The sequence below is a fragment of the Myxine glutinosa genome, chromosome 2, assembly GCF_964187855.1.
Source record: "Myxine glutinosa chromosome 2, kmMyxGlut1.1, whole genome shotgun sequence".
NCBI classification, from domain to species: Eukaryota; Metazoa; Chordata; class Myxini; order Myxiniformes; family Myxinidae; genus Myxine; species Myxine glutinosa.
In genome coordinates, this window is record NC_136262.1 from 84,510,526 (window position 1) to 84,528,229 (window position 17,704).

The 17,704-nt window shown below is 48.8% G+C and overlaps 1 protein-coding gene across 1 annotated transcript in view; it reads left to right on the top strand.

The window, feature by feature from the left end:
- Window positions 1-17,704, top strand: part of LOC137413504 (COUP transcription factor 1) — a 53,010-nt gene that overhangs the window by 7,916 nt on the left and 27,390 nt on the right. The window contains exon 2 of the mRNA XM_068098923.2: window positions 13,087-13,177. Within this exon, the coding sequence (XP_067955024.1) occupies window positions 13,087-13,177 (91 nt within the window). The remainder of the gene's footprint in view (window positions 1-13,086; window positions 13,178-17,704) is intronic.

Below are 17,704 nucleotides of genomic sequence, written 5' to 3' on the forward strand. Positions count from 1 at the left end.
AGCGGTAACATATAAACGTCTTTATTGTAAGACTACACTGTAACACTGTCTGTCCCGGGCTGGGCGCCCGGTGTATATCATGAGGCCACGCCTACCCCTGGTGCGTGGCCACCGCCCACTTGGTGCGCGGAATGATGTCACCACGCCAGTGGGCTTTTGTGTCCGCCACACGCGCCCCCCCAGAATTCCCGCGCACCTGGAGGGCCAGTTTGCGGGGCAGACGAATGACCCGGCCGAAGCGCCCCCTGGCGATCGGCGGCGTCCGGGGTGCAGGGATGCCAGGTGGGATGCCCCTGGCTGCCCCTGGGGATGGGTGCAGGACCGGGGGGCGGCGTGGCGGCGGGGCTGGGCGGTGCCGGGGGTCCGCCCGCAGGAGGGCGGCCCCGACGTGGGGGTCGGGCCACTGGCGGTGGATGGTCCACATCGAGGTGGGCCGGCTTGAGGCAGTCTACCGAAACGCGGTCAGGAGTACCGCCGATGTCCAGGGTGAAGTGCTTCGCCCCGGTCTCCAGCACGCGGAAAGGCCCGTCGTACGGGGGCCGCAGTGGTGTCCGATGGGCATCGTGGCGGACGAAGACGTACTCCGCCGTGCGAAGCTCCGGGGCGACGTGCGTCGGTGGGTGCCCGTGGCATGCCGTTGGCACCGGGGCGAACCTCTGGGCGGTCTCTTGTAGAGCGGAGCGCTGCTGTGCCGCGGACCATGGTGCCGTGGAGTCGGGGAGGAACTCGCCCGGCACCCGCAGCGGTTGCCCGAAGACCAATTCCGCCGCGGATGCGCGCAGGTCCTCCTTGGGCGCCGTCCGGAGGCCCAGCAGGACCCAGGGGAGCCTGTCGACCCAGCCGCCGTCGCGGAGGGTGGCCCGGAGCGCGGCCTTCAATGAGCGGTGAAATCGCTCACACAGGCCGTTAGCCTGGGGATGGTAGGCCGTGGTTCGGTGCAGCCGGACCCCGAGCCCCTGCGCAACCGCCCCCCAGAGCTCCGAGGTGAACTGGGGGCCGCGGTCGGATGAGATGTCTGAGGGGGCGCCGAACCGGGCGACCCAGGTGGCGATGAAAGCCTGCGCGACATCGGCCGCCGTTGTCGACGCCAAGGGCACGGCCTCCGGCCACCGGGTGGTGCGGTCCACCATGGTGAGGACGTAGGTGAAACCCCGCGAGGGGGGCAGAGGTCCCACCAGGTCCACGTGGACGTGGTCAAACCGGCGTTCCGGCACCGTGAACGGGGCCAACGGGGCCTGGGTGTGCCGGTGCACCTTGGCGCGCTGGCACGCGAGGCACGTCCTGGCCCAGCCGCGGACGGCCTTCCGGAGGCCATGCCAGACGAACTTGTCGGCGATCAGCCTTTGGGAGGCCCTCGCGCCCGGGTGGGACAGGCCGTGGATGGCGTCAAACACCTGGCGCTGCCAGCCCGCGGGCACGATGGGGCGAGGACGCCCGAGGGAGACGTCGCACAAGAGGGCCGCGCCCACGCCGTCAAACGGCACCTCGGTGACGCGGAGGCCCGTGACGGCGGTCCGCAAGGCCTGGACGTCGGGGTCAGCGGCCTGGTCCGCTGCAATCCGGGCATAGTCGATGCCGAGGTGGACTGCGTGGGCGACGGCCCGGGAAAGGCAATCCGCCACCGGGTTGTCCTTCCCCGCGACGTGCTGGATGTCCGTCGTGTACTCGGACACGGCCGAGAGGTGACGCTGCTGCCGGGCCGACCACGGCTCGGTGACTTTGCCCATCGCAAAGATCAGCGGCTTGTGGTCGACGAAGGCAGTGAACGCCCGGCCCTCGAGCAGATGGCGGAAGTGCCTGACCGCCAAGTGAAGTCCGAGCAACTCGCGGTCGAAGGTACTGTAACGGCGTTCGGGCGGGCGAAGCTGCCGGCTAAAGAACGCCAGCGGTTGCCAAGCTCCACGCACCCATTGCTCATGCACTGCGCCCACCGCGTAGTCCGAGGCATCGGTGGTGAGGGCGATCGGTGCATCGGGCGCCGGGTGCGTGAGCATGGTGGCGTTAGCCAAGGCGAGCTTCGCGCCCGTGAACGCCGTGTCCATCTGCTCGGTCCAGGTAACGTCGCCTTTGCCCGGCTTACCTCGGAGAGCTTCGTGCAGGGGGCGCAGGAGCTGGGCGATACGGGGCAGGAACCGATGGTAAAAGTTCACCATGCCCAGGAACTCCTGCAGCCCTCTGATCGTGCGGGGGCGCGGAAACCCCTTCACCGCCTCCACCTTGGCCGGTAGGGGGACGGCTCCGTGCCTGGTGACACGGTGCCCCAGAAAATCGATTGTGGCGGCGCCGAACCGGCACTTTGCGGGGTTCACAATCAGGCCATGCTGGCCCAGGCGTTCGAAGAGCGTGCGGAGGTGGCGTAGGTGCTCTTCGCGGGACGCGCTGGCGACGAGGATATCGTCCAGGTAAACGTAGACAAAATCCAAGTCGCGCAGGACGCTGTCCATCAGTCGCTGGAACGCCTGAGCCGCATTCTTCAGACCGAAGGGCATGCGCAAGAACTCGAAGAGTCCGAATGGCGTGATGACCGCCGTCTTCGGGACGTCCTCCGGCCTGACGGGGACCTGATGGTAGCCGCGTATGAGATCCACCTTCGAGAAGAAGGACCTGCCCGCCAAACGGGCGGAAAAGTCCTGAATGTGGGGGACGGGGTAGCGGTCGGGAGTCGTGGCGTCATTGAGACGGCGATAGTCCCCGCACGGTCGCCATCCCCCGCCGGGCTTCGGCACGATGTGCAGCGGCGACGCCCAAGCGCTCTCTGAGCGCCGAACGATGCCGAGTCGCTCCAGGGTAGCGAACTCCGCTTTTGCCACCGCCAGCTTCGTCGGCTCGAGGCGGCGTGCCCGGGCGTAGACCGGTGGCCCGACGGTGGGGATGTGATGGGCCACCCCGTGCTTGACGGCCCCCGCCGAGAAGGTGGGCCGCGTGAGGGCCGGGAAGCCGGCGAGGAGGCGGGTGAATGCGTCCGCTGCCGGAAGCGTACAGACCAACGTGGCCGGAACCGAATCGTTCGGCAAGCCGCTTGGCAAGCCGCTCGTTGAGCTGGGCAACGCACAAGCGAGCGAGCTGAACGTCTCGGCCTGGACAAGCCGTCTGCGCTTGACGTCGACCAGGAGCCCATTAGCGCACAGGAAGTCCGCGCCAAGCAGTGCCATGGGCACATCGGCGGTGACGAACGTCCATCGGAAAACCTGCCCTCCAAACCGCAGAGAGAGGCAGCGTTTTCCGTACGTACGGATGGGCGTCCCGTTCGCGGCAAGCAGCGCGGGGCCCCCACCCGCGGCGTGCTTGTCTGACGTGCCGGCGGGAATGACACTCACCTGCGCTCCCGTGTCGCACAGGTAACGGCGCCTGGAGAAGGTGTCCGTTATGAACAGCAGGCTGTTCGAATGGCCGGCGCTCATCGCCACTATTGAGCGCCGGCCCGGGCGTTTCCCGACCCGTTGAAGGAGCACGGCGGATGACACCGCCGAGCTTCGTGGCCGAACTTGGCATGGAACCAGCACCAGGTGGTGGAGCTGGAGGAGCGCGGCTGGCTCCGCCAGGCCGGTGGAGTTGGCGGGTTTCCCCGCGGTGGCGGTTTTCGCCGCGGCGGTGGGCGGGGCGTGGCGGCGTTCACGAGGTGCGTATCAGCATGCTGCTGAACATCAGCGTGCTGTAGAAGCTGATGCTGTGGAACATGCTGCTGAACATCAGCGTCGAGGGCCGTGACGGCCACGCCGACGCTCGCCCGCATGTCCGAAGCGGCGAAGTACCTGTCCGCCTCGGCCGCCAATGCTCGGGGTTCCGTTAGCTCGGTCCCGGCCAACGCGAGGCGGACCTGCGCTGGAAGTTGGCGCCGGAAAAGCGCCCGGAATAGCGAACCGGGGGCTTCGTCGCCCAACAGTGACAGCATATGGTCCATTCGGACCGACGGGCGCGTCTCACCGAGCTCGGGGAGATCCAGGAGGCGGTCGGCCCGTGCGTCGTCCGTAAGGCCGAACGTGGCTAGGAGTAGCCGCTTGAGTGCCTCGTACTTGTGGCCGTTCGGTGGGTGGCGAAGGACGGACACAACTCGAGCGGCCGTGCCGGGCCCGAGGGAGGCGACGACGTGGCAATAGCGCGTGTCATCGCCGGTGAGGCGCCGAAGCTGAAATTGGGCTTCGACCTGGACGAACCAGACTTCGGCCTGAGCCTCCCAAAATTCCGGAAGTTTGACGAAGTCGGCCATGGCGATGGCGTCGCGTGTGGAAGGATCGCTCCAGCAGATCCAACGTCGAGGGTCACCAGTAAAGCGCGGCGTTACGCGCGCTGCTTGTGAGCAAGGAGGAAGCGGACAAGCGGTAACATATAAACGTCTTTATTGTAAGACTACACTGTAACACTGTCTGTCCCGGGCTGGGCGCCCGGTGTATATCATGAGGCCACGCCTACCCCTGGTGCGTGGCCACCGCCCACTTGGTGCGCGGAATGATGTCACCACGCCAGTGGGCTTTTGTGTCCGCCACACCACCACCAAATGTAGTTCTGTTATGTTCTGTCGACTCCAAAAGGTAATATTGTGGCTTTCCTGCTTTGGAAAAAATGAACCAGCTGTGGCTTTCCCATTCTTTGCCATCAGCTCCACCAGCTATTGATCCTCTCTATTCCTCGTTCCACAAAATTCTTTGCCAACACATTCCTCTTCACCCGGCTCCTCCTACACGCCGCTAAAGTCCTCCACAATGTACAGCATCACCTCCATCTCAACCATTCCCATCATTCTCTCCAGTACGTCCCTAAATTCATGCTCTCCTTCCTGGACCTTGCCGTTTGTGGCCCACATACACGCATAACACACACCATTTGCCACTGTATCACCACCCATGCCGTAACTCTCCATCCCTCCTCCACCTGCTTGCTGATCTCTGCCGATATTATTTTTCCTACCCCATTACTCCTTCTATCCCCACCTGCGTGCAACAGCTTGTATCCTTCTACCAATCTCCTCACCCTGTCTTCTTTCCATCTGGTCTCCTGCACACACAACACTTCCAACCTCCTCCTCTGCATCATCTCCACCACGTTGACCCCTGACCCCCCTCCCCCCAAATGATCCCACATTCAAACTACCTAGCGGAACCTCACTTCTGAACTGCTGCCTACCTGGCAGAACAAGTACGTACCATCCTCATTAGTTTGGGACACTCAGGTCACCAATGAGGAGCAGCAGCCGGATCTGACTGACCTGCTACCTTGGCTTATATGTGTGTGTCTATATATATATATATATATATATATATATATATATATATATATATATATATATATATATATATATATATATATATATATATACACATATATATATATAGGCAAGATAAAAAAAATGAGTTGGTGATCGTCCCCGCCCGACCCTACGAAACATACCCGACCCGAAACTTTTTTTATTTTTTATTTTGAAAAAAATCATTCAAAAACGATCTTTTCAGTCAAATTTGGCGCCGTTCTGCACCGCATGCGCAGTGCGTGCTGCGCAGAGCGTCGCAAGTGCCTCAGGCAACTTCACCCATTTTACGTTAGCCATTCATGGCGGCTATTGTGTGAGATTTTTCCCGCTGAAATCTGTATCGATTCGTGATAGAATCGGCTTGAAATGCCTATTGTGATCGCATCAATAGCCCGTGAGGGCTCTTCCAAGACGGTGCAGGACTGGTTTGCGTGCAATATCGAGTTGGATGTTACAATCTCGGACTTCTATGCAGAGTTCTCAGACGGCAAGTATGATGGGGATAGGGAGCCATTGCCTGACGATACACGCGGTACTTTTGTCAAAGTATTCGCCGGCCCCAGTAAAACCGACATGACGAAGGTTTCACCAGCTTGCAAAGTTTCTGATGTGACAAAGACTCTTGGCTCATTTCTCAAATTTGTGTTGGCTGCAGACACGGCCACGGATCACAGGATGGAACCCGATAGTCGACCAACTGTTTTTAGTGTCCTCATGAATGCTGCCCGTGATGATGCTTTTTGTACTTGGGTGCCAAGGTGCCACGGGCATGGTGTTTATCTGTTTTTCCGATGTCATGGTGGATATACATGTACAGGTGTCTTGCCCTTTCGCTACCAAGCTCAGCTAGGACATTCAACATCATCCAAAATCACACAAACACTGTGTTTCATAGAGATTTGGGCAATGTCTGTAAATCTGTGAGATGAATGAAGAAATTAAATCATTTTGAGGAGAAAGGAGTCTTTATTTCATATTTTTCCATGTCAACAAAACTCAATGGAAAGTAGGAAAAAAAAATAAAAAATAAAAATAAAAACCTCCCTCCCTACCCGAACTTTTGAGAAAAAAGGACGATCACCAACTCATTTTTTTTATCTTGCCATATATATACACTAGCAGAAGTACCCGGCATTGCCGGGTGGGGGAGGGGAGGGAAGGGGGAAGGGGAGGGGGGGGAACGGGGGGGAGGGGAGGAGAGGGTGGGAGGGGAGAAGAGGGGGGAGGGGGAGGGGAGAGGGGAGGGGGGAGGGGGAGGGGGAAGGGGGAGGGGGGAGGGGAGGGGGGAGGGGGAGGGGGAGGGGGAGGGGGAGGGGAGGGGGAGGGGAGGGGGAGGGGAGGAGAGGAGGGGAGGGGGAGGGATGGGAGGGGGAGAGGAGTGGGGGGGTGGGGCAGAGGGGGAGGGAGGAGGGGAGGGGGAGGGGGAGGGATGGGAGGGGGAGAGGAGTGGGGGGTGGGGCGGAGGGGGAGGGAGGAGGGGGAGGGGGGAGGGGGAGGGGGAGGGGAAGGGGTAGGGCAGAAAGGAAGGGGTAGAGGGGAAAGGGAGGAGCATGGGGGAAAGGGAGGGGGAGGGGAGGGGGAGGGGAGGGGGAGGGGGGTGGGGAAGGGGTAGGGCAGAAAGGAAGGGGTAGGGTGGAAAGGGAGGGGCATGGGGGAAAGGGAGGGGGAGGGGAGGAGAAAGGGGAGGGGGTAAGGGGAGAGGGTAGGGTGGAGGGGGAAGGGAGGGGGAAGGGTAGGGGGAGGGGGAGGGGGGGAAGGGTAGGGGGAGGGGGAGGGGGGAAAGGGAGGGGGAGCGGGAGGGAGGGGGAGGGGGAGCGGGAGGGAGGGGGAGGAGGGAAGGGGAGGGGAGGGATATAGATGGTTACTGGCAATTGATCACATCCACAAATGATGTAATCCACACAATTTATGTACTTTACATAACGTTAATAGGAATACATGGCCGTGTAGATGGGAAATACAGTTTGTTTGAAATAAATCACAAATATCAGATGAAAGTGAAAAAAAACCTATGTGGTGTGAATGGCAATGTTCCTCGCTGAAATGTGAAAAAACTGAATTTCGTGCGAACGCATAACTGTGAGATTATGGCGGCAAAGTTGGAACATCACGTGATTGCTCTGAGCGAATCAGCGCGCTGCTCTGCGACCAGCTGAGATTCCGTGTATAATGTTCCTCGCTGAAATGCGCTGAGGTAAATATGAATAAATAATTCGATATATTTTCACTTTTACGTTTTGCCTAACTCACTCGCGAACCCGACGAAGATCCTGAGCAAGGATCGCTACGTTATGCTAACGCTACGTTAGCTACGCTATGTTAGGCTACGTTCGCTACATTATGGCTAAAAATATGGATCTAAAGATGAAAGAAAAAAAACCTATGTGGTGTGAATGGCAATGTTCCTCGCTGAAATGTGAAAAAAACTGAATTACGTGCGAACGCATAACTGTGAGATTATGGCGGCAAAGTTGGAACATCACGTGATCGCTCTGAGCGAATCAGCGCGCTGCTCTGCGACCAGGTCAGATGCCGTGTATTATATTCCTCGCTGAAATGCGCTGAGGTAAAAATATGGTAAAAAAATATTATGAAATAAATTTTTTGGTCGGCCATGTTCTTCCCAGGCTCAATGGCCATGTCTGTGCCAAATATCAAGTACGTGAGCCTCTCCGTTTAGGAGTCTATCGGTAACATTACACACACACACAAACTGTGTTATATATATATATATATATATATATATATATATATAGGTGTGTGTGTGTGTGTGTGTGTGTGTGTGTGTGTGTGTGTGTGTGTGTGTGTGTGTGTAATTTAAGAGACAGGAATACATTTCTGCATGGGGCTAGCGTGAAAAATTCCTGACAACCTGGGACTCGATCCCAAGAAATTCCCATCACTAATGCAGCATCAGCCCACTGAGCAGTTAAGTCTTTGGGATAACCTCAGGAGTTTCGCACACCTGCAATGTAAGCCGACGTCTTACATGCCTGCTAGGCAAACCACAAGTGTCGTTGATTTTTATCTCCATATGTGTGTTTCAGAAGGTGGAATGGAATCCTTCCAGGCCTTGAAATATCCACCGACATGTTAATTACGGGATCACGATTCCTGGACAAAATTGTGAAGTTTTTGTATTCTCAAAGTTTAGTTCCGAGGGCTCTTTTCAAGGTCGTCACTGAGCCCTGGACAGCTTCTAATTGTAGTTTATTTGTTATAATATTCTCCAGGGATGGTTTTTTAAGATCCCAGTGAGTTTCTTTATTATCATTCTCGTTGCTCCAATTATCACTGGTACCATTTTGTGTTCTTCAGCTTCCAAGATCTTGTCACTCGATTCATGAGATTTTGATATTTGGTCATTTTCTTGATTTCTGCATTGTTTAGGCCAAAATCACTGGGTAGTGACACCTCAATTAGCAATGCCAGCTTTTCGTTTTTGTACCGAAGTACAATATCTGGTCGCAATGCTTTATTTTCTATGTTCACGCTCAATGGGATCATTAAGTCGAATGTGGGTGTTATTTCCTTGTTTTCAATGATTACTTTTCGTTCATGTTTCCATGAGTTTTGTGGAACTAGGATATCAAAGTGTTTGCAGATGTGCCACACTGAACAAACCTTGTTGTGCATTTGTGTGTACAGCTGCTCTGACATGAGTGTTTTTTAGACCCCGATAAGACAGCTCGTGCTTATTAACATGTAGGTTGTCAGATTGACTCAGTCCTGCCATCTCTTGTTTTAATTTTCTTTGTGGTGTGTGTGGTGTGTGCACGCGGTCGATATAATTTAATGAAAAGGAATAAATTCCCGTGTAGGGCTAGTGTGAAAAAAATCCTGACTCAATCAGGGACTGTTTCAAACATTTCATCACTGTTGGTGTTGAGTCATTCCCTATGCCCTCCAGGATGCTCCCAAAAGTGGGATGGAGGTATCAGCTTTTGAAAGTAGCTATTACACCTTGGTCCATGGGCTGCAGGAGGGAAGTGGTGTTAGGTGGGAGGAACATGACCAATCCACATCATGGACAAAGCAGTTGTCAAACCAGTCCCTGAATACAGCGGCAGGAACCCACGTCTTGCCGTTTGACCTCCAACAGCCAGGCAGGTGTTTCTTGTTTTTTGCCTTTAGAGCATGTGGATTCAGTGATCTGTAGAAAAGCATCAGTTTCACCATACAGTTAACAGAGGTGTTAGCGCAGAGGACAAGCGTTAGCATGTCCTTCACAATCTCATCACCCAGAGCAGACTTCTCCTTCTTCGAGAGGAAGGTCCAGGAAGGCATCCTTTTCCAGAACAGGCCTGTTTTGCTGGCATTAAAGACTTGCTGCAGGCCTGTATCCATTCTCCTCGATTAGCTTCTTAGGTTTAGGTGGCTACTGGAAAGTGGAAACGTGTTCTGCTGAGGCAGACTCCACCACAGTGTTCAGGATTGTATTTTCTTCATGTTTTCAAACCAGTCCTTTCTGGCAAAGTGGCTGTAGATGTGCTTTGAGGGTCATTTTTCTGCGTCTAGCCCTTAATCCAGACAGGGAACACATCTATTTTTTCAATGTTCTGGTCACATGGCACCGAGGCCACTTTCACACTTTTCAGTGCCCCACCCACAACAATAACCCTTCATATTCTGCATAACATTAAATAATTTACATATACATAATATTGTTACGGTCCGCGGATTAGATGTTATTTTACCGAGCAGAGGTATAACCGCGGCCGAACAGTTGTTCCCCGACTAAACCCGATTCACCCAAACGTTGGCCGTATCGCGCCACAGATACTCAATCTGGAAAACTCTAAAGCGACCGAATGCAAAGAGGAAGAAGAAGACGTACAGAAGAGTAACGGGGTTTATTATGTACACGTAAGCAAAAAGGAGCAGTCACGATTATATACAGGGACATGAGACTCAGGTGACACAGTGCAAATTATTAACTTATCTAACAGGCTTACTTAATACCCAGGACAGAACAAACGAAGATACAGACTCACGCGGGGAATGATAATAGGAATTGGCTGGAAGGAGAGGAAAGTCCACTGGGTCCGGCAGCACGATTCGCACGTTCTGCAGCCGCCGTTCCTTCACGGCCCTGCTCTGAACTGCCGTCCAGGCCCCTAAGCGGCTGGCGAGCGTTGCTGCTGCTGCTGCTGTAGACGCTGCCGCTGGCGCGCAAGGTGAGGAATATCAGGCTTTGTGCTTCCCTGGATGATCTTCTGCTTTTGGAACCTCACAACTCAGCCCTGCTCTGACGACCCAGCTCTTTTCTTTTCACCTCACCACGCAGCTCAGCTCAGCCTTTCAGCTCCTCTCTTGGACTCATCTGCTTGTCTCATTTCTTGGACTCATCTCTCCTTGGGGAACGCCCCGCGGCGGGTTATATAGGCCCCGCCCCTCAACCTTTGTGAACCTCCCCCAAACGCTCTTCCTCCGCCCTCTCAAACCAAACCCCTCGTGCTCGGTTGGTTGTTCGGGGCTGGCTCACTCCTCCCCTCTATGACGAGGTGGAGACACGCCCTTCTCCTCCGACCCTGCCTCGTGGTCAATGGCGGCAATTGGAGGGGATGTAGTTGGCAATGGCAATTGAGGCCTGGCAATGACGAAAGGGGGAATGGAGGTTTTGGGAATGGGAATGAAGGGAATCTACTCTTATTTCACTCGGTGCAATGGAGTGTCATTCTAATGGAAGACAAGGCCTTACTCTAAAACACATAATAAGATAGAAGCTACTGAACAAGGGCTTTATCGGGTCCTGCAATGTGGTGTTTCATGGAATAACTACCGAGACGCCCTTTGACCTTTACACTACGGAGGTATTTACAAGGATCATGACATTTACAAAGGGTGATCTTTACAACAATTTACACTACAACAACAACAAAAAAAAACCATTCTCATATTCACAACAATATATATATACATTCTATATATATATATATATATATATATATATATATATATATATATATATATATATATATATATATATATATATATATATACACATATACTGTATATATGTATATACAGTCACATGAAAAAGTAAGTACACCCCATGTAAAGTTTTGACTTTTTCAACATATTTCAACATACAGCTATTTGATCTTCATTTTAACAATATTGATAGATAAAAGTGATATAATATAACAAATATCATGAAACATTTATATTTTTTAGTCCATTGTATAATTTAAATAAACATAAATGCAAATTTTGCATGTGGAAAAAGTAAGTACACCCCTACATTTATCACTACTTCAAATACCTAAAATTTGAATCAGGTGCACTAGCTCAGGTGCAAATGATTAGAACATCGTGAGAGAGGATCTTGGAGGAACCTGTCCTATTTAAACCTCAGACATTTAGTTTGGTTTGCTCTTTGTTGATGAAGTGTGCGGCGTCACCATGCCAAGATCAAAAGAGCTCTTTGAGGCCTTCAGAAAGAAGGTTATAGATGCCTACGAGTCTGGGAAGGGATTTAAAAAGATCTCCAAACAATTTGAAATCTATCTTTCGACTGTCTGGAAGATCATGTACAAGTGGAGAAGATTCCAAACAACTGCCAACTTGTACAGGCCAGGTCGCCCCAGCAAATTAAGCCTGAGAGCAGACCGCAAGATGCTGAAATAAGTCTCGAAGAACCCCAGAATGTCATCACGGGACCGACAGGTAGCTCTTGCCACTGTTGATGTCAAAGTGCACGAGTCTACCATTAGAAAGAGGCTGCACAAATTTGATCTACATGGGAGGTGTGCCAGGAGCAAACCTTTGCTGTCCAGAAAGAACATCAGGGCAAGACTAAAGTTTGCCAATGAACACCTAGGCAAAGACCAGCACTTCTGGATCAATGTGCTCTGTACAGATGAGTCAAAGGTAGAGCTATTTGGCCACAGTACCAGAAGACATGTTTGGCGAAAACTAAAGACAGCATTTGACCACAAGAACCTGATACCAACTGTAAAGCATGGTGGTGGAAATATTATGGTTTGGGGCAGCTTTGCTGAATCGGGGCCTGGGCAGCTCACCATCATAGAATCCACTATGAATTCTTCATTGTACCAGAGGGTGCTTGAGGATAATGTGAGGCCATCTGTCGGAAAGTTGAAGCTCAACCGAGGGTGGACCTTGCAACATGACAATGACCCTAAACATACCAGTAAATCCACCAAGGAATGGCTGAAAAGAAAGAAATGGAGGGTTCTGGAATGGCCAAGTCAAAGCCCGGATCTAAATCCCATCGAGATGTTGTGGGGGGATTTGAAACGAGCTGTGCATGCAATAAACCCCTCAAACATCGCACAGCTGAAAGAATTCTGCATGGAGGAGTGGGCAAAAATTTCTCCCAGTCGATGTCAGAGACTGGTAGACAGTTATAAGAAACGCCTACTTGAGGTTGTTTCTGCCAAAGGGGGCAATACCACCCCTATTAGAGCCAAGGGTGTACTTACTTTTTCCACATGCGAAATTTGCATTCATGTTTATTTAAATTAAACAATGAACTACAAAATGTAAATGTTTCATGATATTTGTTATATTATATCATCTTTATCTATCAATATTGTTGAAATGAAGATCAAATAGCTGTATGATGAAATATGTTGAAAAAGTCAAAACTTACATGGGGTGTACTTACTTTTTCACGTGACTGTATGCCTGTATTAAACGAATTTTACGGATGCATTTACGGTTTTGATGTAGCTTTTCATTGAGATTTTTATTTCACAGTTTACAGTTATAGAAATTACAATTTTCAAATGCTAGACATTGATTGAGGTTGTTTTTTTCATTTTTATTTTTGACGTATATGTTTCCGTTTTTTTAACGTACATTTTCATGTACAGATGCTTTCCGATGGTGCTGTGATTTTTGCCGGTGTACTAGCTTCGATGTCCGTCGGCACGCCAAATTTCAGCTTTCTCCGACACCAGGAAGGTACTGAACATTAATATCCGTCAGTCAGTGAGTCAGTGCTTATAAAGAGCTTTATATATTTGATATATAAATATTATTTTTTGGTGTTGCTATTCTTGTGTTGTTTGGCAGAAATTATGTTGATAACGCAAACACGAATTACCATTTGCTGATAATTTTGTCTAAAAGTGTAATTATAGTTGAAATAAAAGACAAAGGCAACACGTTTTGGAAAGTTTAAAAATCTGATATCTGATGGTTGCATGTTACTTGGACGGTTTTGTCAGCTGTAAGTTTGTTTGATCGAGGCTCATTAGTTTATTGTTTTAATGTTTTTTTGTTTTTTTCAAACATTCGACCTTCTTGGTTCAAAAGTCCTTGCTTTGAGTCATATTACAAGGAGCACTTTTACAAACGATACATAGTATATCCATCATTTCACGTACATATGTGCAAAGATACATCCGCAATTTGGGAAACTGCTTACAGAGCTACACGCATGGCCTCGTGTTTTCCGCAAACGCTGCACAGGTTCAAAGACGTTTCTTGCGACTGGTAATTATGGGCGCAGTCTGGTGCAGTTTAAGCGCAATCGTGTTCCATTTAATCATATTATTCGCGGTGGTCGCCTCGAGCCAGGCCGTATAACCTGGTTCATTCGCCGTATATTTGTGCTGCACAAGTTTTCTTACATCACACACTCTTTAAATGCCAAATTTTCCAGTGCAGAAAATGTTTCCGTAGTTTTAAAAATACTTTTGGAGTGGAGGAGGTTGGTGGAGGGGTGAGTGGGGTGGATATGTAACCTCAGCATTAGACCTAGAAAGATATTCTGGTACAGATGTATAAAAAAAGATTATTGTATAAATCCTAAAGAACACACTCGTATATAATGATAAAAAGATTATTGCATAAATATGTAGGAAAGATTATCGTATAGATCAACAAAAAGATTATGTTTCTCGTATAGATCTAAAAATTTATTGTCGTATAGATGCATGAAATATATTCTTGAGTAGATCTACAAAAGTATTGTCATGTAAATCTATATAAAAAAGTGTCGTATGGGTTTATGAAAATTTTCTCAAAAAGATCTACAAAAATATTATCAGATAGATCTACAAAAATATTATTGTTTAGATCGACAAAAATATTCTCACATAGATCGATAAAATGATGCTGTACATTTCTATAAACAGATTCCACCCAGGTATCTAAACAAAGGTTCAATGGAATAGAAAACTGCAAAACAAAAGAAAAAAATTAATATATATATATATATATATATATAAATGACCTTCTTGGTGTCGTATATATTACTCATAATTAAGGAGATACACGTAGGTAATTGCAATTAGCTTATTAGAGGGAAAAATTTCCCGAGCCATTAATTTGACCATTGATGCAAACGCTTCGACGTCATTGCAAAGGTTGCGAAGTTTCGCAAGCAGTTTGTGCGCACAGAGTGCACGGAGTGCGGCCTTCCGTGCGCCCGTGCGACGATGCCTCGTGCCGCGTCCGTGCTCGGGGAGTGGCGAATGTGAGCCGTGCCCGAGGAGCCCGAATATACGGCATCTCCAAGACAGGTCGCTAGGAGCAGGCAGGCGGGCACCCTGCCAAGTACAACGGAGCAAACAATAACAGTTATTAGACGGCCGTCATTCCATCCGCTGCCCCAGAGCCCGGGTACATTTTGTTTCAGCCCAGTGTGAAATTAAACCCGCGGGGAACGAATGGGAACGCAACTTTATGCAATAGCCAACATGCGAAGATGCGTTTGCAGCTTTCAAATCGTGCAATTCACCTCCCCTCACTCCCTCTCCCCAACCCCCCTTCACTCCCCTCACCCGCTCTCCACACCTCCTCACTCACTCCCTCTCCCTAAAGCCCCTCACTCCATCTCCCCACCTCCTCACTCACTCCACCTCTCCCCACTCCCTCTCCCCCACCTCCTCACTCACTCCCTCTCCCCACCTCTCCTCACTCCCTCTCCCCACCTCCTCACTCACTCCACCTCCCCCCACTCCCTCTCCCCCACCTCCTCACTCACTCTCCCCACCTCCCCCATCACTCCACCTCCCCTCACTTCCTCTCCCCACCTCCTCACTCATTCCCTCCCCCACCCCTCCTCACCCCACCTCCCCTCACTCCCTCACCCCTCACCCCACCTCCCCTCCCCACCTCCCCTCACTTCCCCTCCCCACCTCCTCACTCACTCCCTCTCCCCACTCCTCCTCACCCCTCACTCCCTCTCCCCACCCCCTGCTCAGTCCCTCTCCCCACCCCTCACTCCCTCTCCCCACCCTTCACCTCCTCTCCCCACCCCTCACTTCCTCTCCCCACCCTTCACTTCCTCTCCCCACCCCTCACTCCCTCTCCCCACCTCCCCATCATTCCCTCTCCTCACCCCATCACTCCCTCTCCCCACCCCTCACTCCCTCTCCCCACCCCTCACTCCCTCTCCCCACCCCTCACTACCTCTCCCCACCCCTCACTCCCTCTCCCCACCCATCCTCACTTCCTCTCCCCACCCATCCTCACTCCCTCTCCCCACCCATCCTCACTCCCTCTCCCCACCCATCCTCACTTCCTCTCCCCACCCATCCTCACCTCCTCTCCCCACCCATCCTCACTTCCTCTCCCCACCCATCGTCACTTCCTCTCCCCACCCCTCACTCCCTCTCCCCACCCATCCTCACTTCCTCTCATCACCTCCTCTCCCCACCCCTCTCCCCCTTTTCCCCAAATTACCCACCCCCTGCTCGTGGGCTCGCTTATGGAGGTCCATAAGTTCTGCACGAAACGTGATCAACATCAAGTCTCTCAGTACAGCAAACGATTCATTACAATGGCGTGAAATACTTCTGAGTAAGTACACAGGGGGTGTTCACTTAATTCATGTTACACCGTTTACACCTATGAAATGCTATTATTTTGATATGATTTGTCAATCGTCAAAAGGTAAAAGGTGTTCATTGAATATTATGACTCAAAGTGATGTATTTTGCACCCAGAGACTGGGCAAACGCAATAATGATTACACAGCAATAATGATTATACATATATTTATACACACATATATTTATATATACTGCATAAACATATATTTATATATACTGCAAATACTGTACATATATTTATATATACTGCACATACACATACATATATATACTGCATATACATAGATTTATATATACAGCATACACATAGATTTATATGTACTGCATATCCATATATTTATATATACTGCATATACATAGATTTATATACAGTATACTGCATATCCATATATTTATATATACTGTAAATACATATACGTATTTATATATATTGTAAATACATATACTTAAATATACTGCATTTACATATATTTATATATACTGCATATACATATATTTATATATACTGCATATACATAGATTTATATACAGTATACTGCATATACATATATATATATATATATTTATATATACTGCATATACATATAAATATTTATACATACTGCATATACATATATATATATATATATTTATATATACTGCATATACATATATATATATATATTTATATATACTGCATATACATATATATATATATATATATATATATATATATATATATATATATATATATATATGTATATATGTATTTATATATACTGCATTTACATATATTAATATATACTGCATATACATATATATATATTTATAAATACTGCATATACATATATTTATACATACTGCATTTACATATATTTACATATACTGCATACACATATATTTATATATACTGCATATACATATATTTATATATACTGCATATACATATATTTATATATACTGCATACACCTATATATATTTATATATACTGCATTTACATATATATATATTTATATATACTGCATTTACATATACATATATATATTTATATATACTGCATTTACATATATTTATATTTATATATACTGCATATACATAGATTTATATATACTGCATATACATATATTTATATGTACCGCATCCACATTTTTATATATATATACTGCATATACATAGATTTATAAATACTGCATAGACATAGATTTATATATACTGCATATACATATATTTATATATACCGCATCTACATTTTTATATATATATACTGCATATACATAGATTTATAAATACTGCATAGACATAGATTTATATATACTGCATATACATATATTTATATATACCGCATCTACATTTTTATATATATATACTGTATATACATAGATTTATAAATACTGCATAGACATAGATTTATATATACTACATATACATATATTTATATATACTGCATATACATATATTTATATATACTGCATATACATATATTTATGTATACTGCATATACATATATTTATGTATACTGCATATACATATATTTAAGTATACTGCATATACATATATTTATGTATACTGCATATACATATATTTATATATACTGCATATACATATATATATATATAAGCCGCTAAACTGTCTACCCTGCGTTTGAATAGTGACCCAGGCATGAACTGT